Source organism: Bactrocera oleae, chromosome 2 (genome assembly GCF_042242935.1).
Source record: "Bactrocera oleae isolate idBacOlea1 chromosome 2, idBacOlea1, whole genome shotgun sequence".
NCBI classification, from domain to species: domain Eukaryota; kingdom Metazoa; phylum Arthropoda; class Insecta; order Diptera; family Tephritidae; genus Bactrocera; species Bactrocera oleae.
The window spans coordinates 96,623,925-96,646,780 of record NC_091536.1 but is presented as its reverse complement, the minus strand read 5'-3'; the positions used below and the strand labels follow the sequence as shown (position 1 = coordinate 96,646,780).

Sequence of the window (22,856 nt, the reverse complement as noted above, 5' to 3'; positions counted from 1 at the left end):
CCAAAAAGCACTAGAGGCAGAAGCTTTGATCGTTGGCGGTTGTACTCAGTATAGTAAAACGTTTCGTATATGCTCATACATACCCTAATACATATATTTATACTATAAATAATAATTATATGAACATTAGCACTGGTGGTACTGCATTTTAATTTAAGGAGGATTGCAGTCGCGCATCTTAAATTCGTTATCAATCGTATTAGCCTCTTAAAACGCAAAAAGTAACTTAACTCTGACTCCGACTTACTCTTGATTTTGGTAAGGTTCAGTAAAGCAAATAAATTGCAGTTGTTGCATCAAAAAAGTATACATATTTAAATATTCGTATACATTCTGTAAGCTGTGGTTATCTTTCCCCATGGCGCATGCATGTCACAAAAATGCGATTAAAACTTGCAAAATATATAAATTTTTGACAATTTTAGCTATTGAACATTTTTTAAAATACCGAAATGAGCAGCTTTAGAGTGTTTTTAAGAGTTGCAATTTTCCAAAACGAAAGTTCTGTATCGAGCACTATAATTCAACAATATTTCCAATATAAAAAGAAATAGTTTGAACTGCTTATAAAAACACATTTAGCATATTTCTTAAAAAAATAATCCTCTTTTCGTTAATATATCTGACGACCGTGCCGATACACACCCAAATACATACATCCATATTTATATACGAATTTCAAAATTATACATTTTGAAGAGACATTGTGGATATACTCAGCCATTAGCTGTTTGTATGAATGTATGCATTTCGAGCTGCTTGTAGACAATTTGTTCGTTTTCGCCGCCGAAGATCGTCGCTTGCACGAATTTCTTTTGCCCGGTGCGTCCCAACTCATGCCGAAGCATTTCATTCAAAATATGTAGATGAGAAATATGATTTTTTGATTCTATTTTCTAACGCAAGATACATAGAGACAGTCGAAACGGCCGAACAAAGAAACCGCGGAGCACAAGTGAAGTAGCAAAGAACAAGAAAACATAACTTAAAATTTTCAAAAGAAGCGAAGTATAATATATGTAATAGGCGAATTTTCCTGAATTTCTCCTTTTTTGTGAAATGTGAATTGGAAATTTTGCTCATATGGGCCGCGTAAACGCAGGCCAGCGGCTTTCGAATGCTTGTCAGTAGTGACTAAAAGCAACAAGATTTTTCACTTAATACTGACAATTTAGTCTGTCTTTTTTGGATTTTTTGCGCTGAAAAACAATAAGCCTGAGAGCTTAAATGCCGCTGCCACTGGCGCTGCCGCAAACTCGGACGAACGAAGACGAATGTGTTTCATCTGTTTTGGACCATTCTGAAACTTTTAATTGAATTATATTGAACACGAAAAGCGTACAAATCGTCCGCATTGTTTTTCAGAAAAATTCGACTCGCAGTCATCGACGACAGGAATTTTTGTAATAAAAATCCCGGTTATTTTGTTTTTTTTTGATATGCGCGCAAAACTGTATATGGCGAGCACTCAGAAATCATATGATTATTTGACGATAAATAAAAATTGAAAAGAATAATGCAAAAACGTGTGCCGCAAGGTGTGAAATTCCGCAAGTTGTGAACGACAGATCTTTTATAGGCGCATCAAAACGAACTCAATGAAATTGATTGTGGAAGACACTCGCAGTTTTGGAATGAAGAAAGAGAGAGAAGACAAACAAAAAAAAAAGAAAATAAACCAAAAATCAATTTGTGACAGCATTAATTATAGTTTCCGAAGCGTTTGGTTGTACTAACTGAATCACGTGACAAAGTAGAGCTGACAAAAAGTGTTTAGTAATAAATTAAAATAATTAAGAGAATTTCTCTTTAAGTGTCTTTCTGATTCGATATTTTGCGTATTGTGAATAGATATAGTTATATAAAGCATATTGCAACAATAAAGTGCTTACATAAAAGGAAAAATGAAAATTGCCGTTGCCGGCCCAATTTCAGGAAAAATCCAAAAGCAACAACGACAATAAAAAAATTTTTATCGTTTAAAGGCAACGCCGGAAATTCTAAAATTTAAACGCAACTCGAATTTGTTTATGTAATCCAAAATTAAACAACAACAACGATTTTATATACAGGAAGACTTCGCTGCTAGAAATTGTGCGCGAGTAGTAGTTTAAAATTAGAAGTTCAAATTCACTTAAAGAAACAACAGCGCGTCAGCTGAAGGCAAAGGGAAATACACAAAGAAAACAAAAAAAAATACATAAAAAGTCGAGAAAACAAAATATCACATGAAACAAAAGAAAAATATATAAGAAAACCGCTCAAAGCGGAAACAAGTTTCAGTGTTTGTTTGTTTGTGTGTGTGCGTGTTTGTGTACTTCAAGTGAAAATTCAAAAAAAAAAAAGTTAATATATTATATATTAAAAAATACTGTAATCTTTAAAATATTAGTAATGTGTTGCGCATTAAGTTTTTAATTTTTAATTTTCTAAATTTTACAGCAAACTAAAAAATTCGAGTTCTTGAGCTTTAGCAAATTTTAGTAACTAAACTGACGCAAATTTGTTGAAAAACTTTAATCACAAAAGTGTCCTCAAATAGAAGTTGAAAACTGTGCAAAATGTCGGAAGTTGAAACTGCCGTTAATGCCGCCGCCAACACCACCGCAAGCGTCGAGGCGGAGCAGGAGCCGGAAAAGACCGTTACCCAAACTGTGGACGAGGATGAGGATATGAAGGAGGAAGTCGCCGCCGAAACGGAGAAAATGGTTACCGAAACGGTTGACGAGGACGGCGATGTGGTCGAGGAGACCACCGAGGTTACGCGTAAAACCATTAAGCGCACCATGAAAATTACTGAGGTGAGTCGATATAAATTACCGATCAATGCTTGTGGCCTTCGACAAACAAGTTTGCGTGTGCAAATAGAAATGGAGAAGCATAACAACTTAAGTGTGGCAATTTAATAACTAATGTTTGTTTGAAAGATTCAAGGCTTTGAGAGTAAAGAAGAACTCTATTAAGCTAAATATACTCTTAAGGGTTATAAAAGCAATTATTAATATTTTCTAACCCTAAACTTCCTTTGTTTTCTTAATATAATTCGTTTTTGTAGAAGCTTCATAGTCAAATGTGTTCTGTTCTTAAGAAGCCTTTCAGTCTTCAGTCTCTTGGTTCTTAGTGAAAAGACTTGTGACTTGTGTACGACATTTTTTTTATTTTTAATATATCGATCTAAATTATTTTTAACTTTTTAATAGGGAAATTAATAGTAAATTATAACCCATTCCAGGACTATAAATTGTGGTACTCGCAAACGTTAATTTTTTTTAATTATGGAAGAATTAAAGGAGGATAATTGTTTACCTCCTTTAATTCTTAGTACTCCTATATATTCTAAATACTAAAATGAAGCACAGTCTGATAACGGTGGATTATTTCTATAAAAAACTGTGTAATAAGTTTAAAATGTTGCCAAAACAAACGAATAACCTTAACTCATGATCATCGACAAAACCCTACAACAATGCATCTCACGAGAATGTGAACATATTTAATTATAGGAGTTTTAACGAGACTTTTTAGTTAGCTTTGAAGGCCGTAGCTCTTCAAATCAAATAAAATCCCTATGTATATTCTCGATTGACAGTTTAAGCACTTTTGCCCTTTAACCAAATCTAACCGGCCAAACTGTTTGCATCCAATGGAAAACATTTTGCAAGTTCTTTCTAGCCTCTTTTTGGTCACTTTGAATTTCAGCAATATGATATACAAGTAGTAGACCGATCTGAATATTGTGTTCGGTGATTAAACCATTTCTTTGGACAATAACCGGTGCCGAGTTTCGTCAATAAATCTCGATAAAGAAAAAAGTTTTTTAAACAAGGACATCTATCGTTCGGTTTATATGACTGTTATATACTGTAGTGGTCGGGCCATCATCATCATATCAGCGGTTCCGACAAATAAAAAGTTTATTGGGGAGAAAAGCACGAGTGTAAAATTTCAGATCGATTTCTCAAAAGTGACTACTTCACTTATATGTTTTAAGTCGACTCAGCACGTCATGCTGATGATATAAATACGAGATCTGTTCAAAGGAAAAGGTGAATTTTGATTTTTTTTAGAAGTATTTACTTTCTGATCAATAATTATTTTTCCCCTTCAAAGGAATCCCCCTCGGATATAATACACTTGTGCCAACGCTTTTTCCAATCCTTGAAGCATTTCTGAAATACGCTTTTCGGTAAAGCATCAGTTCTTTCTTCGATTTCGACTTGATCTCATCATATTTCTCCTATATGCATACTCTAAAGGTTTTGCGATGTTTCCTACTGGGCGTTACAGACTTCGTGGCTTAATATACCTTGTTCAGGGTAAAATGTTGCCGAAGTTTTTAACCACTATAGCGGCAGGCTTCATTATTGCCAAATTATCGCTGTAGTGATTGAAAAGCCTAGATTTTAAATTTAGGTAAAAAATATATTAGTAATATATTTTTTATGTTTCAACAGAATGGACAGTAAATTATGCCTCGTAAAACGACGTTGTTTTTACGCTTGAGTAATGCATAAATGTTTATAATAAAAGCAAACACATAACAAATCTTATTTATAAACACTTTCATAGTTTATAAAATATAAGCAAAAACAATGCATATAAAAAGAAAAGCAGGGCGGTGGCTAGCAAGAGCGCGATTTTAACTATCGTCATGATTTACGCGCTCGATCTGTTGCCTCGCGTCGCGGCTAGCGTTTCTGGCGCATAAATTAGTTGAAATTTATTGTTGGTTATTGTAGATCCTCTTTTTTATTATACATATCGCGTAAACTGGAAATGAAAAGTAGACGCGATTTATAACACACGTTTCCTCTATCCTGCTCGGCACACAAAACAAAAGCTAAATGCTGTTTTTTGGCAACAAAGATTATGCAGAAAATTCTCTAGCCTTGTGATCCAAGCACAGAACAATCTACTGAACGCATTTCATATTAAAATAAATAGTTTCTGCTGGACTAAGTAGATTACGTTGATCTGGACTGTCAAGATTAGATTGACTTACAGCGCAAATTTGAATTGTTGAACCAGGTTCTACTTCGTTCGGGAATTTCTTACACATAGGTACATAATTGGAATATAGTTATGAGTAGTGAACTTAATTATATCATATACTTAAAGTTATCGTAAATACGTTATCAAAGTTTAACTCAGTGTTAACTGAGAAATGCAATATTAGCCGCCTTGACTTGGCTCACTTGACTACGAGCCTAGTTCGTGAAAACCACACGTATTAATGAATATACTTATTCTGTAAACAATGTCCAGCAATCGCGCATAATTCTTAAAAACTCCATCGGCCATTCGGAGACTATTAAACAAAACAATGATTTCTTCGTCAATAATTTTTCGAGATCTTCTCTTTCTATCAGTGTGGAAAAATTATGATTTTGTTTTGCTGTCGAAGCAAGTAGAGATGAACGTAAGACCACGAAGTCTCAGTTACTTTCACGCAAATATATTTGTAAGCATAACTCCAACACCTCTTTCGCTACATTGTAGGACAACTTTAACACGTGATTGGTGGAGAAATATGTATAAGCGATTTTCTTTACTTAAAATGTGCTTAAATTGAGTTTGGCCACTTGTTAGCAGATTTTAAAGTGCAGGAAAACAGAAATACTTAATGCTCATAGACGTCAGTATTTGTAGAGATGAATATTGCAACAATGTTATGAGAATAAACACAAGAATATTTGCATTGCATTTCGGTTGTTATGATACCCTGGAAATCGATTGATAAAATTCGGGAGGGAAGCGCATCTCTATTCGTTATTCGTACAAACAAAACGCAATAAAGTGGGCAGAGCTGTAAAAATAGTAATATACAATTTTACAAAATCGTACATTCACACCCATATGTACACACATACATTCGTACGTAAGCAAACTTAAATGCTGACGAGTGTAAATGAAGTAATATAGAAACATTAAAACGCCAACGTATTGCTCCAAAAAATAAAATCCTCGCACTCATAATCTGCTACGCACAGCCATAAATATATACATATTTACAAATTTTCATTTGTTCGTGCAATTGTTTTATGCAGAAATGTGTGCGCATATACTTTGTTGCACACAAAATGTTGCATTTACTGATGTTGCTTCTAATTGCAATTAATTATTTTATTTGGTCAAATTGCTAATTATAATTACTCGAACATTTCCGCCACTGTTACATGCACGCATACACACAAACACTCTCACGCACACATAAAATTTCGCCTGCGGCATCAATTGGTCGGCAGCAGAGTGATTGGGCAGGAGGTGTGTCTCATCACACTCGAACCCAGTTGCATTTGTATGGCAGACGACGCACACAAGTCGAGAGAGATGTGTGTGGTGGGCTGTGTGCAGCGTTGCATCAATTTGCACAGGCATATTCAATTCATTTCGCAATTTTATTGAAATCACACAGGCAGGCAAGTCGAACAAGTGCCTCCACATTTGCGTAGCAAAGCAATTTCGAGCGATTTTGGGGCAAATGTTGAAATTTTCCGCAATTAAAGCGAAAATTGTGGCTTATAAATGTACGGTTATACTACGGGTGCGATTGTGTGTGTGTTTCCGAAAAATCACATGCAATTATGTCTGTTTTCAAAATGTACAGAAAAGAAATAACAACAAGAAATATTGTTTAATAAACATAAATTGTCAGAAATAATATTACTTGCAGTTGGCTTGCGTTATCAAAAAACACACACCCACAGCTTTCAAAAAATAAAGAGCAAACAAATCGCATTAGAGCGCAGAAAATTTTGCATTTATTTATATATATTTTTTAAAAGTTGTTAAGCGGCTATGCGCCCACTGCCCATACACATTAATTAATGTTTATTTGCTGATTTTCAAACCATTTTTCATGCGAAAGCTCATTTTTACTAATTAGCGGATATTAAGAAAACAAAATGTGCTTGGAAATAATATTTGCAAAAGTAAAGTTTAATAACATTGCAGCCATTTCAGGCAGGAAAAACTAACAGCTAAAACAGCTTATGGGTGGAAAATAGGATAAGTGGAGATTTTCGAAGATATCATATCACATATAAGATTAGTTAATTCCCTGCAGCAGCATTTTGTAATCAGATATTAATAATTATGCAGATAAATTTTATTGTAGATTCAACCACGTTTTATGCCATCTTCTGGCTAACAGCACAAAATATTATTAATAATAAAATTTTTTACATATTTATATATGGTATATGCTTACATATACTTACTACGTTTCATGGAAGCATTACTAATTTAATAAATTATATTCCACTTTGTGTTTCCAGCCTTTAAGAATGCTAAATTATTATTTTTGAAATAATAAAGCAAACTTTATATACACTCATATACATTTTCTTGTGTTCCATCAGTTACGTCTAACATTTACCAACTACCAGAAATTCGATTCAAGATCTGAAAAGCCAATGTATAATCAAGTGCCTCTTTGGGACAGTATTTGCGCCAAAATCATTTTTAGGGCATGTTATGCAAAAGTCGATGGGAACAGGCATTGACGGTTACTGATAATATCAAAACGGTATGTCCTGTTACACTACAAATCAAGCTATTTAGTTTCTACACCAAAAATTACCTGGAGATATGAAACACATAAAAAAGCTAACATCAATACGCAACCCATATATCTAGATTTGAATACCTGATACTTGTGTTTGTAAAGTGCTTGGCAAGCTTAAGTTTAATATTCGTGGGAAAATCACGCAAGATGTGCTAAATAAACAAATTTCCATACAAGGACTTAATTTGAAACGATCTTTCTATATGACAGCTACTCGTATATGCTGTAGTGGTCCGATATCGGCGGTTCCGATAAATGAACAGCTTCTGAGAGAGCAGGACATGTGCAAAATTTCACATCGATATCTCAAAAACCGTACATATAAACGGACTTATAGATAGACAGACAGACGGACGTGGCTGAATTCACCCAGCTCGTTACTCTGATCGTTTATATATATACAATTTATATGTAATTTCCAACGTCTACTTTTGGGTGTTACAAATATGACGCAAACATAATCAGTCTATAAAAAATTGTTCAAATATTCAATATTTCTTCTCTTCAATATTTCCTTACCAACACAAATTATTAAACACCCTATACAAATGTATTTGCTTAATTTATCAAAAACCATGATATGATATTAATAGATATAAATAACATCAATAATTTTAGTAACAACAATAAAAATAATAATAAAAAATTTTACATATTTACAATCAAAATTTTGAAATACATATTTATGTTTATAATGCTTATATAACTATTTAAAATATAGAAGAAACATAAGATGAATAATATGCCTATGGAAAAATTTTGTTTAATTTTTATTCTCTTCTCCGCAATGTAAATTCTTATAAACAAATTTCAAGGACAGGTTCATTACACTCTGCACTCGAGCGGCTGATCATTTGAGTGTTTATTTATGTGTATGTCAACATTAATTTTATGCCCGCTGAGAGTAGGAGGGGAAAATTGGCACCAAGATTCTTCAGGCTGTTGCATTTATAATGAATTTACTTTCGTTTGAGTTGCCTTTGGATTTGGCAGTGTGTCCCTATACTTTTTATCTTAGAGCCACCGCAAAAGGAAGGCAGATATACGACTTCAAAATATACATAGTTTCCTCCTTTTTTGTGGGAATATGCTTTGCTGACTGAATTTTAAGGCAAGAAATAATTGTGAGTATTTTTATCACCCAATGTGCCTTATGTACTACACCATATGCAGGTGTATACTATTTGGGAATGTTATGCATAGTCATTGCTACATTATCAGAAATATCCATATTGAAAACTATGCACAACACTTTCAACACCCAATTTTATTTAAGATAGTAGTCTGGTAACTTGCATTTTTTTAAATGTTTTTTTGGGAATATTTAATTTGGAAAAAATAAAATTCAAACAGTTTCATTTTGTAATATACAATATTAATAGTATATCAGAGTGTACAAAAAAATAATTTTTGTTTTGAAATTTGTTGTTTCGTAGCACTGAAGTGAGCGGTTGGAACTAGGATTAAACAACTTCGTTGAAAAATAAAAAAAATGGCATTTACTTAAGTAGAAATCGGGCTATAAAATGAAAAGTTAGCGATAAAAAAGATCCTAGTTCCTGCGAGAACTATTGATGAGTAGAATAACATATTCAAAATTCAGCCCAATCGGTTGGATAGAACGTTTATTTTTTATCATCCAAGCCGACCCTAAGAACCTAAGAACATTTCGAGAAAAACGCGTTTAAAGTTTCAACAACAAATCAAATATGTTTCATTTTATATGTGTACTACTACGATATGCTCACGTATATGTGCTATAATTTCGTCAAAATTTAGACTTTTGTTTTAAAATTTTTACAGTGTATTCTTAATGTATAGTATTTCCGAAAAAAAGTCGATTTTTCTAAACTAAGTTAACAGACCACTACCTTAAGAAATCATTCTTCCGGACACATCATATGTTTTTGTTTCGAAGCTACTTGGCTGAATCATCTCAATCCCGGCTAGATCTACAGACGAGTATGCCAAAGATCCATTATAAATAACTTTTAGCTGAAATCGATATGAGAGTCAAGTCACTTATCTATATATGACACTCACATATACGCAAGTACACAGAGTTTAGTTTCAACGTTTCGTTAAATCAATTAAAATATGTTATAAAAATAGTTCCTGATTAATTATTCGGCAAGTGTGCCGATGTAGATCGATATTCTATATATGTACATGTATATATATTCACGCGTGCACGTATAGAGCAAAATCAATGGTCTGCAAATAATTGGTTTGCATGAAAACTAAGAAAATGTTGACAAAATTGTTTTTTTTTTTGCAAGCAAGCAATAGATGACTCAGACAGAAAATTGTTAAAAATCGCTGAGTTCAACGCACTAATTTGTATTTGTGTTAACTTATGAAAACAATAGATGTGTAATATTTATGATAAGATTTTTAAAATAACTATATATTAAAAAGGTGCAGATAACAAATGGAGCAAGAGAGTCACTAAAATATATTAAGTAGAGTCTGTTCAATTGTAGATAGTTTCTCCACCACAAAAATTTATTATAAAAGAGTTGACATGTGACAAACTTGAGTTGATTGACTATTTTGATGTTACTAATTAGCACTAAACAATGGTCACGAACGAAGAGTTTCCTTTACAAAATTGTTTACTTAACTCACTTAAAATACCATAGTTTATTGTATATTGAAATTCATCGCATTTTGATCAAGTTACCCTCAGTTGCTAATATAATGGCGTCAGTAAACTAAAGTTTAGTCAAAATAAGAGAAATTTGGTCAGCCCAACTGACAATGATTCATAACAACAAATACTTAAGCTCCAGTTTGCAACATAACGTGAATGTGCTATAAGCCATTGAGAAGAAACCTAACTATTTTTCAGGCGGGTTTTTTGTTTAAGTTCATATATTTTATTGCTATAGTTTAATAGTTTGTATGTAGGCTAAAGTCTATGTCGTCACATAATTGTCTGATCTACTTAGCGCAAAAAAAGTATTTGTTAACAACAATGAGTCTAGAGAGTAACATGTAAAATGGTCAACAATTAACTTAGATTCTGATTGTTAATTTCTTGTAAAGCGATAACGGTAATACGGATGCTGGTAATCGCACCTGCCAATATAAATGCCAAAATTTAAGTCAAAATTAAATCACAACAACATTAAGTTCCTTGCTTAATATATAGTTCTCCTAATTTTTATAATAATTTAAACTGATGAAATATTAACTCAATCGAGTGAATCACGCCAAATATTTCATACCTAAGTAGTGTTGATTCTCTTGAGGGGTACAAAAGTTTTAAGTCCTTGATATTCGCACCATAGTGGGCTAATTTGCATACAGAACAGCTGCAGCAACAAATTGCTGAGCAAACATGCCTGAGGAATGTTTGCGACTACAACATCAACCACACATATATACACGTGTATGGTATCGCGGCAAGTATCATCCTGAGATGGAATTCAATGTCAGACGGTTTTGTGTTTGCTCCGTTCTGCTTGTTTGGCTGTAAATCATTCGCTAAGGATCCTTTCGCGCTTCATTTCGTGTCACCTTCATGGCAGTGACATTCGTCTGCGAACAGTGGCGGCGGTTGCGCAGCAGTCGGCATTTGTACCAGGCGGTTATTAGCAGAAGAATGTTAATGCTTATTTATACACATTTACATATGCATAAAGAGATTGATACAGAGTGAGTAGAATTAACACTCATTGAATTAATTTAGGATTTCAAACGAAAAGCTGACTTGAGATTAGTTAAATATGAATAAATGTTATAAAATATTTGGTAAAAAGAAATCCATAATTTTTACATTAAATTGAAAACTTTAATTTCCATAGTTGCCATATACTCCAACAATGTTTTAATCGATAATTTGTTAGCATTTTAAAGTTAATTTCATAATGCTGATAGAAACCCTCGACCCAATTGGCACAAACTAGGACAGTCGATTTTCACAAGCTTCTCTTCAGGTGAACTTTTCGCCAGCAAAATTATTGCCATAGGCAGGAACTGGTAGTACTCAGGTGCCTGGTTCAATGGTGGATGCATAAGAATCTCCAAACCAAAGCTGGACGCTTCTGGGCGATTTTTTCCTTCTGACGGTCCAATTGTTGACAGTACAGATCCGACTTAAGAACTTCCAACATCAAACGCATTGCAAAATCTTCCTTATCATCAATGCAGGCTTGTCCACCATTTTGGCAAAAATTGAATGCTTTCTTATGGAATATCCTCTTATATTATTTAATTACTCTCGAGGCTTAATAGGTTTAAAAGGAATATTTAATGCCTTGAAAGACCCAAAAATATGATTGTTAGTGCACAATATTTGCGGCACCCTGTATCACTGTGATATTCACCTTTGTACCATTTAGATTTCGTCAAACTGCAAGAAGAAATATTTATGACTAGAATACAAAATGGAGCATATAAAATAATGACAAATGTTTTGTCAACGCTGGTTAGTAAGTGCAAGTGTCGCTATTTAAGTTTTCGGTGGCAACACTTCGGCTAACAAGATGACTTTGAGATGATTGTAGAAGTGCCTATCTTCACTACTTTTAATTGGTTTTATTGTAGTTTTCGGTTGTATTATTTCATTTATTTATTTTTCGTTTTTTCGAAAGCAACAATAATGCGCTTCAGTGAGTGTAAAATATATTAATGAACTGCAGTGACAAATATCTTTGTAGCGCTTGAAGAGAATACGAACATTTCTCGCAGAGTGTCAACCAAAACAAATTACTCATACAAATATGGCTTTCTTTGATGCCCGAACAAGCAAATACGTATATGTGGATACATGTATATGTAGCTGTCATATTTAGATTTTGTGAAGATCATGCAACAGTGGCAGGTGTCTACACACGTTTCCGTTTGCAGTTTCTAAATGGCACATACATATGTACATGTACTACAATAACACGTTAGCTGAAATACTTGGCACACATACATGCATATGCATAAGTATGTGTGACTACCTGTAGTGGGATGGTGACTGCACAGCGGGGCGTATAAGCAACTTGCAGAATTTTACGCTCCGTACTACTCATTTTGTTCGTCCTTCATAATGTCACAAATGACAATGTTTACATTTATTTTAGCGGCATAAAAATTAGAAAAAAAGAATAGAAAAACTAACTAAATAAATTCTGTTGTGAATAATATTTTACTCGTGCTTGCATGCATGCTTCTTATATGTAATAAAATGCATCAACATTTTACATACAAGAAATAATTTTTAATTGAAACTATATTTGTCCATAATTTGTGATATTTATATGCAAAACACAAAATCACATCTCGCTTATATTAATTTTTATATTGTTTTACATGCAAACATATACATATCAGGGTTGCATGTTTTACAAAAATAAAAGAAAAAGTTTATTCCCACATACCACATTAGAAAATAAGCAAACAATTTTAATCCCAACTTCCGAATATAAAAATCAAATAAAAAAATGTTAATAACAAGCATACAATTAAGAATTAAAAAAACATTCTGTTTTGGAATTAACATATTTTCGCGTTCATGCAATTCAAAAAAATTATATTTTCAATTTTTAATCCCAAAACTATTGATTTAAAAAATGAATATTTAATTTTTTATCCCAACAACGGAATTAAAAATAAAATTTTTGAATAACAATTTTAATTTTTATAAAAAATAAAATTTTTGAATAACAATTTTAATTTTTATAAAAATTAAAATTTTTGAATAACAATTTTATTTTTTATGAAAAATAATTGAATTAAGGAATTCGCAACCCTGTTGCATATATATTTTTTAATTGTGGGGGAGTTTCAACCTGTGCAAAGCTATATTATTTAATGTACGAAATCCGTTACGATAATAAATAATTATTAAATACTAGCTTAAAACAAACACTATAATTACAAACAAATAAAATTCTTGTTACACACTTCACTCACTTAAAGAATTTTGCAAAATAAAAATTTCAAATAAAACATTGCTTAAAATAAAAAATCGATTTTTGTTATCTGATAGTTCGATAGAAAATGTTAATAAGATTATTTTAGTTCTTACAGGATCCAGTTAAAATTGTACTTCGACCTTTTCAAATCAATCTAACTCCTGAATCATAATTTTCTTTGCTTTATAGTCGAGGATCTTTGTTTAATAGTACTCAATTATGCGGAATAAATATGTTCGAATGAATGATGATAGTACAAATGATTTTTCATTAGCATGTATACCACATCGTTATAACTCTGTCAAATTCACTCAAGAAAAATTGGTACCTTGTCCTCTCTGTATTATTTATTAACCTTTTTGTAAACTGTATTGGAATTTAAGTAATGATTATACCAAAACATATGTATGTTTGATGAATGTTCTGGTTGTTTAATGACTAGAATTATTTCTGTTATACTCTTTTCGTGATGTGGCCGGTCTCTCCTTCAATAAAATAAAGTACTCAAAAAATAAATTGGAAGAGAAAAAATAATTTATAACATTTCTCTATTTTCAAAGTAACAATACGAAGTTTTATATGCCTACTCACGCTGTCTGATAAGAATAAAAATGTCCAGCAAGAAAATATGAAATTAAATTTTTTTACGCTATATTTTTCAAATAAGAAAACAAAGAGTACAATTATAAAAATAAACAATAGTATATATGTATATACAATACATAATTCTATATACATCGACACTTGAATGCCAGAAACCGCAAGCGAAAATAAGAAATACATAAAAGCTAACACAAATCGTTGTTGATAATTGAAATTCAAAGCAAACAAATGGAAACTTTGGTAAATAAACGCGAAAAGAAAGAAGAAAATTCGAAAGATTAGGATAAAGCGCACAAGGAACAGTAAATAGGAAAGATTATATAAATAAATGGTATTTAAATCTCATAATGAATTAGCTTATGTATTTGTTTGCAAATTTTCCTTCGGGCGGATACAAATGTACGTATGCATGTATCTATATAAGCGTGTTTAAATAAAATATTTTTTGAAATTTTGATACACACATACATATTTATGCTTATGAATACGCGCTACATATACTTATTTGCCAAATGCTAAACAGACGAGCTGCTCTGTGCAATAAGATATTTTTCGAGAAAAGCGACGCAAAAGAATATATTTAATTATTTAAATATATAAGTACATTAATATATTTATACATGTATTTATGTGTATATAACATGCACTTATAGAATTAAACACTAATCAACAGAACACATACTTTTCTATGCACTCAAGTAGACGCCTATGTGTGTAGGTTGACTTTTCGAAATTGACATATCTATGTTTATTTAGTGAAAGAAATTTTATTAATATATACATATACAATATGTTTTTATAGAGCTATTTATATATTTATCTTAAATATAATAAAGATAATCTTAATTCAAAAGTCAGAAAGATAATCTTAGTAAACATTTTTGCTTATCAACCCCTTTCTATGCTACTTACGATTCATATCGATGAGTTCCCTAAACTTTTCGATAGTAAAATCGTACGACTGTAACAGGTATAAAGGTCACAGCGAAGGCTGAATAAATACAAATAGTTTTCAGATGTTTCGAAGAAATTCTCAGACCGACATTTCAAGCTAGACGAAAATTAATAGAATAATATATAGTGCAAACAGGAGAGTTGCGACCGGCACACCCTCTCAAATTATCCAGTTGTTAATTTATGTCATTTAATATTTTGCTATGAAGGAGTGATCAGCACATGATCAAATCTACTACATTCTTATTGAGATATGGATGATCTTAGTTGGATAGTATTAAAAGTGTACACTTTTTCTTTCATCAGAGGCCAAGTCAAATGAATTTTATGATGTGGTCCTTTCACTGCTTAGTCGGTGATCTTAAGCACAACACTGATGAAAATAAACCAAAGGCTTTCGCAGCAATCGTTTAAATAAAAAAAAAAAAATTTACTAAATATTTTAAACGCACCACCAGTGAAACTTTAAACAATTCCGTCTCTTTACTTCCACAAGACAGGCTAAAGAGAAAATGTCCATTATATTGATTAAAAACTGTTGTGTGGAATTTTTCTATTTTCATCTGCGCTCCATTTTCCTTTTTTAAGTAAAATATGTTCGCCACAAGAAACAACAACAAATCTTTACAAGTTGATTCTGCTGAATGTCACCTTTCTATTCTTCTATCCGTTTCTTCTCTCTGCTAAGTTCAAAGTGTGAATAACATGACCTAAAATATTTGTGTGCGAAGGAGATTAAAGAGAGAAATTGACACTGAATAGAACAATGAGAAAATGCTGATAGAAAAAAAAACTATTTTAAAAACACATTTTTATGGAATCTCCTTTGTTAAAATATGTAAGGAAATGGAAAATATTTTCCTACGCTTTAACAGACAAATTTGACATGCCAATGAAAGCTGTAGAAAACTCAAGCTGAGGGATAAAAAATGCCGAAGAATAGAAAATATTTTCCAAAGGTGACTAATTTTGTTTCGCTCATATGTTGGGCCTTAGTAGAGAATTTGAAAGGGTCAGGAATCCAAACTATGCCATTTGTTCGCTTTTCAATTCTGCGCAGTTAAACTTTTATCAAACTTTCTTGGAAATGAAAGAAATTATAATTTAACGACAAGTTTTCTTTATATCTTTACGGCATAAAGCATTCCTTAAAGTTGTTTACGTTCTTTTAAAAGACATTTTTGCACAATTGTCAAATAGGATGCGGACTTATTACTTTGGCGAAATATCTTTAAAAGGAATTTTCAAAAACAAAGGAGAATTTTAAATTATTAATTTTTGAAATATTTTAGCTCAATTTAGCCAATATTTCAATTGCGCTGCTCAATTAGCTTTACAATTTTGCACATCTGTGGACAATTTTTGGATTTTTTCTTTTATGAATTTTATGATTTTTATATTTCACTGACTTTTTGCGTACCCATCAGCTCTTTGATAAATTGCGCGCTCCTGCCAATTCGATTACGTCCGCAACTGAGAAATAGTCCCGCAGAAATAAATAAAATACAAATCATCTGTGGCTGCCAGTGAACGTCAATTGGCAACTACTTTTCAAGTTGACAATTTGCTTCCTTTCCCTGAATGTTCGAAAATATTGTGACACTAATTAATTAGGTCATAAAAAATTGTTTACGTTTTAGCCAGCATATAGAGGAATATATGGGCGTATGTGTGCATGTGTTTGTTTGCGTGGAAGTGTAAACTGTTTCACATTTAGTTTATTTAATTTAATATAATGTAAAATTATTTGGAATTAATATATAATTATTTTTTCTAAATTTTTATTCTAGAAATTTCCTTTCTTTGCAGGTAACTGTTGATGAAAACGAACTGCTCTTAAATATAAATTTCCAGCGAGAAGGTATTCAGTGTAAATATATTACAAATTCAATAACAAATTACATACCAATGTGGTGTATCGAAAGTTATATTTTTATCGGGAAAATAAACTCCTATTAAAAATATTTCGATATTTAAGATTTTTTTTGGAGATTTTAATACTGAATTTGTCTATAAAGCCGTTCGAATTAATATATTATTTAATTGACAATTCTTACATACCTTCCGAAAATATTTTCAACCACAACCAAACTTTTAACTTTTATACCCATATTTCATCCAAAATTCTTGTCCTTTCTTTGTTTTTGACAAAACAATTTTAAGCTCTTAACTTATTTATTTTAAATTATTTGATTTTACAAAAAAGGTACACCAATTCGGGTAGCTGATGTGCTGGAATTTCATTTTGCCAAAATAGTTAATGATTACACTACCCAATCCTTTAGCCGGCTTATACAATAAACACACCAAACTTAATGGTACTCCTGCCAAGAAATTAGATTTGAAAAAAGTTAAAAAAAACAGCATTAACATAAGCTCTACCCATTTAAAATATGTTTTCCCATTTAAAATATGTAAAAGATAATATAAACTAAAAAACACTTACTCGTATGTCCGCAATAAATAGTGGTATATTCCACACAAGGATGTAGCACAGTAGATCCGCTTCCTTTACAATACTTGAATGAATGTATTTTCTTTTTTCTTTCATGAATTTTGTCTCTTTTTCCCTTACTTATAACGGTTCTGTCACCACATGCAATTAAGCAACGCATGTTCTCTAAATCTTCCATAAGTACACACCCAAACAAGCACGGTTAGTCAAAATTTCCTTATTGATCTGCCAACAGGCGAAAAATATGAATTTCTTCTTCTTTTAAAATTATTTATTTGTTTGCTTGTGCAGCCAACGATGGAATTAAATTCGCAATTATTAAATTGTCATTTTGATTTCTATTTTGATATTAATTAGCGCATTTGCCACACTATCTTACTTACTTCTTGTTGCTGTTGCTGTTGTGCTTTTATTTTTGTAATAGCCCGCAACTGTTGGCAATCATTTGTTGTGTGCCACACTTTTGCTCGGCGTACCCGTCCTGCCACGCCATATTCTCTTCCTTATATCTCCACACCGCTCTTCACCTCACCCCTCTTCCGGCTCAGCTGCCGCATTTTATTAATCTGTCATTTATAGTTTTGAGTAGATTTCGGCTGCTGTACACAATTGCATTTGTTAAATTTAATTTGAAATCTAGAACGCCTGCTTATTGCGCTTGTTATTTGTACAGTTCACTATTGTTGTTGTTGTTTGCGATGCCTAATATTAAGTGCGCTTACAAGACACTTAATATCGCTGCACTCAGCACCTTGTGTCCGATGTGAATGACTGCTTTCGTCGGCTCTCGGTCTGGCCGCCGCCATTGTGTGCCATAAATCATCGGAAAGGAAGCCAAATGCTCAGCCAATGAAATATGTGAGGTTATTTCCGTTAACCGATTTGTTTTCACTGGTGTTTTCTTGTTGCAAAATCGCACAACATTGCAACAATTTGCTAATTAAGGCACCCTTAAAATATAATTTTCTGAATATAAATCTTTCACTGTGTGAATTATAAAAAAAATTCTTAAATATAAGCTGAGTGCTTAAGTGGTGCTTTGGTATTTATTGTTATAAGTATAAAGTCCCACTAATTAATAAATAAACAACTGCTTCAATACTTCAATTTTAAACCACTGGAATGATTTCAAAAGAAACTCGATTTTTCCGAAGAAATTATTTAATCAAAACCTAATTTTTTTTTAACCAATATATGTAAATTTTAGTGTTAATACCGGTATAATAATATCTTAGCAATAACCGGCTATTAATTTGAATGGTCATCTTATGTATCCAATGGCTTGCAAACACATTCCTGAAACGTAAAATTCATTCCACTTTTCTTTTAATCGCAACACTCAATTTATCATCCCGACATTTGCTTTGTCATTATACAAAAAAATATACTTAGATTATTTGAGGTTTATAACGTTACCCTGAACAATAAACTATGCTAATTTCGTGAAGATGTCTTGTAAAGGAAAAAGTTTTGCATACAAGAACTTGATTATGATCGTTCAATTTGTATGGCATTTAAATGCTATAGCGGTCCGATATGGTCAGCTTCTTGGGGAGAAAAGGGTGTGTGCAAAATTACAGATCGATATCTTAAAAAGTGAAAGAAAACTGACAGACAAACGGATATGAGTAAATCGATTCAGCTTGTCACACTTTATAAGGTCTCCGACGTTTTGTTCTGGGTTTTACAAACATCGTGACAAACTTAATGTACGCTGATCAGGGTGTAACAAGTTGATACGTATTCTGAATCTGAACACTTAAGAAAACATATTTAAATCATTAAGTCAAGTCAACTTCCGCACATTGTTAAATAAGTGTTTTAATAAGTTTACAAATAATCTTGTATAATTTCTGAAACTCAGCATATATTATAATTAATAAAAAAATATTAAAATTTATTAAGTGATCACTGTTTTGGAAATCTGTTCGAAGATATTTTGTCTTAGAATTAGTTCAAAGAACGCAAGAGCTCAAAACACACAAATACCAATATATTCCATTTAAAAATCGTTTACTGAGATACACCTTTCTGCAAAAACATCATTAAACATCTCCTTTATTTTACCAAGAAACGGAAAATATTAAATCTAAACCAGATAAGTAGTGTTGATAGCGCTTCCAAAAATAAAAAGTTTCGTACATTAGAGCGGTGTGATGTTTACACAATCCCGTCTTAAAGGAAGCCAATTAAATCGCACACTACAAGCGAAAACAAAACGATTGCTCAATCGTCCTCTAAAATAAATACGTGAATGCATACGCTTGAGCATTGTCAATAGTTTTGGTGTAGCATCTACCACATACACATATGCTAAGCTATTTACTAGACCTGAAATATAAGAAATATGACATCAGTTTGTTGCATGAGCAATCTAGAAATGATATTAGTTTGAGAAACACCCTTAGGCAACTGACAAGTATGTAAGCAATTTCCTTTAACTGTGGCGTTCCGCTTCTCTGCCAACTCTTTTTCTGAACAGCAAACCCAGAATTGCTTACTGACGCATAAACATGTCAAGTAGTGTCTTTGTAGCAAAAAGTGGGCAAAGCAAATGTCGAAGAATGAAATGCAATAGAAACGTCATGCATAAGCGAGCAAAGGGAAACTATTTATGCTGAATAAATAAATTGCATTTTAAATGCTATGAAATACACGCCGAGCAACCAAATACAACGGCGAAATCTGCACACTCTTCGCCTCCGCCTCCGCCCACACACACACACACACAAACACACTGCGTTGCTGCCAATGCGCCTGATTGATTTTACAACTGCACTGAGGCGATTGCTAGAGCAATTGATGCAAGAATTGTAATGATCGCAGCAACAACAATAAAAAGTGCCAAAGGCAATACGTATACAAATAATTATCTGTTTGTATATATGCGCATGAATGCCACAACAAATGCGATAAAAGTTAATGCCACACAAAGGAAACGAAACAAATTTCCGCAGTTGAATTTTGAATTCACCAACGTCTCAGACGGCGGAAAATTGTGCAAACCGCGCGCGAGCAGGCGAAGCAGAGCCACGACAGGCAGCTCCTAGCTAAAGCACACCACAAGTATCAGAACTCCATAGTTTATTTGCGGGGAATCAGTTTAACGACTCGAGCTTTGCATTTAACTTTAAGTTAGTGATTGAATCAACGAGCGGAAGCGAATGCTTACAAAGCAACAGCAGAGCTCGTGGAGTCGCAGTAAATGGTCACAAATGTGTAGTGAACAGGAGAGTTGATTGACAAGTTCAATAAATGTTTTGCATATAAATAAATTGAAGTGCTGAAAGATTCATAAAAGGTGGCAGAAATATTTATCGAATTTCCATTTTTGCATCACTTAACTCCATTGACTTTGTATGAGTGTGAGTGAAACAGCATTCCGGCAACATAATCACGCATAATTTTGATTTTCTGTAAAAGCGTTCACTCGCAGTTGCAGATTGTTTCAGAAATCCAGTAAATAATATAAATGATCGGAGCGTAAAATAAATAAATTACTGTTACTAGGGTAAATATTAATTGAATTTGCCAGCGTGAGATTAATTGAAAGTTAACATTTTGCTCGTGCGGCGCCACTCACAAATTTGAAAACCTCGTCACACAATGGCAATTACAGAAAAGGTAAGTTGTTTATTTGTTCAACACATTGACAGATATACATATGTATGTATTAGGGTGGAGCAAAAAATAAATTATTATTAAAAAAATTATTAAAAAATATTTGTTTTTGCTTAGCCTGAGGGTAAAATTTGTAGATTATAAAAAAAGAAAATTTTTGGAAAAAAAAAGAAAATTTTATTAACATCTATAGACGGCCCCACTCACTTTAAAGCAAATTTCGAGTTAAAATTTTTATTTCGTAAAAAAATGTTGATAAGTGTTCTAGAAGCTGTGGAGAGTCCTCTTTCTGGCCTATTAAAAGTTATCAACTTAAAAAAATTTTGTTTTTCGCCACCCTAGTATGTATGTATCTATGGACAATAGGTCAACAGTTATTTTTAATTGGAAATATTTCCGCTTTCCAAAGAATGCGAAGCCAGTTAAGGCAGATTACTGAAGGCAAACGTGTCAGTAACCAAATCTCTGAGCGTAATTGTCGTTGAGGTGAATTTATTTATTTATTTCAATATTTGAATGTTACTGAAAGATATCGAGGTTTAGGGAAAAAAAGGATTATTAAACATATATATTTTGAAAAAACACAATTATAATTTAGCTACCTTTTTTAACAAATCAATGTAGTTTATAAGCCTAATCTCCTACTCGTATTTGCTTTGCGGAACAAAGTTTTTCTGTGTACTCAAAGTAATTTCCAAGTGCTACCTTTTGCGCTCTAGCCTCGGAGCTATGGACGCCTTTGAGCTTGACAAGTGCTGGTCAATAACCCAAACTTGTGTGGCTGCGAGCTGCTTCTGTCAAAGTGGAACGCAAGTTGTCTGAACTACTTGCTTTTAGCAAGGTACAATTTTTTACAAAACCCTATTATCCACTAAAATCGATTCCAATTTCTGGGTTTACTTCATAAGAGACAATCTAATGGAGTTGCATGTAATCTACTTGAAGTATATTGTAAGCTGCTTCAACAACAAATAAACTTTCTTTTTTTATTGCCAGTTTATCTTTTAATAAATCTAAACGTAGGATGATACCAGACAACTATTCCTTATGCTTACTTTGATCGTTTGCAAGATGTTTCTGCTTCCAGGTTGTGTGACAATATTACCCTTCCCAGTACCACAACCATGCTGCTTAGTACGGCTCTTGCACGGCTATTCTCCTTGAAGAGCATTCACTTGTGTTTACGTCGTTGTTGAGCAGCTTAGCAAACATATGCGCGAGAGTTTAATTTCCAAGTGTGAACGCGCTAATAACTTTTAAAAAATATCATTTTTTCCAACATTTCACAGAGGAAAAATCACAACGCAGCTCACTTTCAAATATTTTCCTGTAAATTGCAACAAACACAAAAGGTGGGAAAAATTGATTGACTTGCTTTTCACGCGTACCCGTCCTGCAGCTGTTATTGAAAAATAAAATATTTGTGCAAACAATGAATTTGCAGGAATGTACTCGCATGTTTGTATGCATGCATGTGCAGAAGCCGCTTCGAGGTGTGGTTCAAGGTGAGCTAAGGCCATTGTTGTATGCAACGGCGTCATCGATTGCATTGTTGGCACCACACTTGTAGCTGCGCTTGTCTGTTTTCCTATATTTGTTATTGTTATTGCTTTCTTTGTTTTCATTTTTCTATTCGGGCTTTGGTATCTTCGATGCAATTTATTGCTCTCGAATGTACAATATATTCTATCATCAACAAGTGCAGCGCATCGCTATCGACAACAAATCTCTCAATAACATCGGGTTT

General features: G+C 32.7%; 1 protein-coding gene and 1 long non-coding RNA gene across 11 annotated transcripts in view; one reads left to right on the top strand and one right to left on the bottom strand.

Annotated features, from left to right (window-relative positions):
• Positions 1 to 879: 879 nt before the first annotated feature.
• tmod (tropomodulin) overlaps positions 880 to 22,856 on the top strand; it is a 117,976-nt gene continuing 95,999 nt past the window's right edge. For 3 of the 10 annotated variants that reach the window (XR_011394998.1, XR_011394997.1, XR_011394994.1), the window contains exons 1-2: positions 1,248 to 1,403; positions 2,443 to 2,801. Coding sequence is in view for 2 of the 10 variants with exons in the window: in XM_070106091.1 (XP_069962192.1) it covers positions 2,562 to 2,801 (240 nt within the window). In the remaining 8 variants the exon portion in view is untranslated. Of the gene's footprint in view, positions 956 to 1,004; positions 1,020 to 1,246; positions 1,404 to 2,442; positions 2,802 to 20,451; positions 21,113 to 22,856 lie in introns of those variants that run through there. The other 7 variants (XR_011395005.1, XM_036357265.2, XR_011394996.1 and 4 more) reach the window with 6 other exon arrangements.
• LOC118679875 (uncharacterized) lies at positions 17,190 to 18,462 on the bottom strand. Its single transcript, XR_004975400.2, has 3 exons — positions 17,872 to 18,462; positions 17,480 to 17,713; positions 17,190 to 17,357 (listed from the first exon to the last, which is right to left on the bottom strand). It is a non-coding gene; the product is annotated as an uncharacterized lncRNA (long non-coding RNA).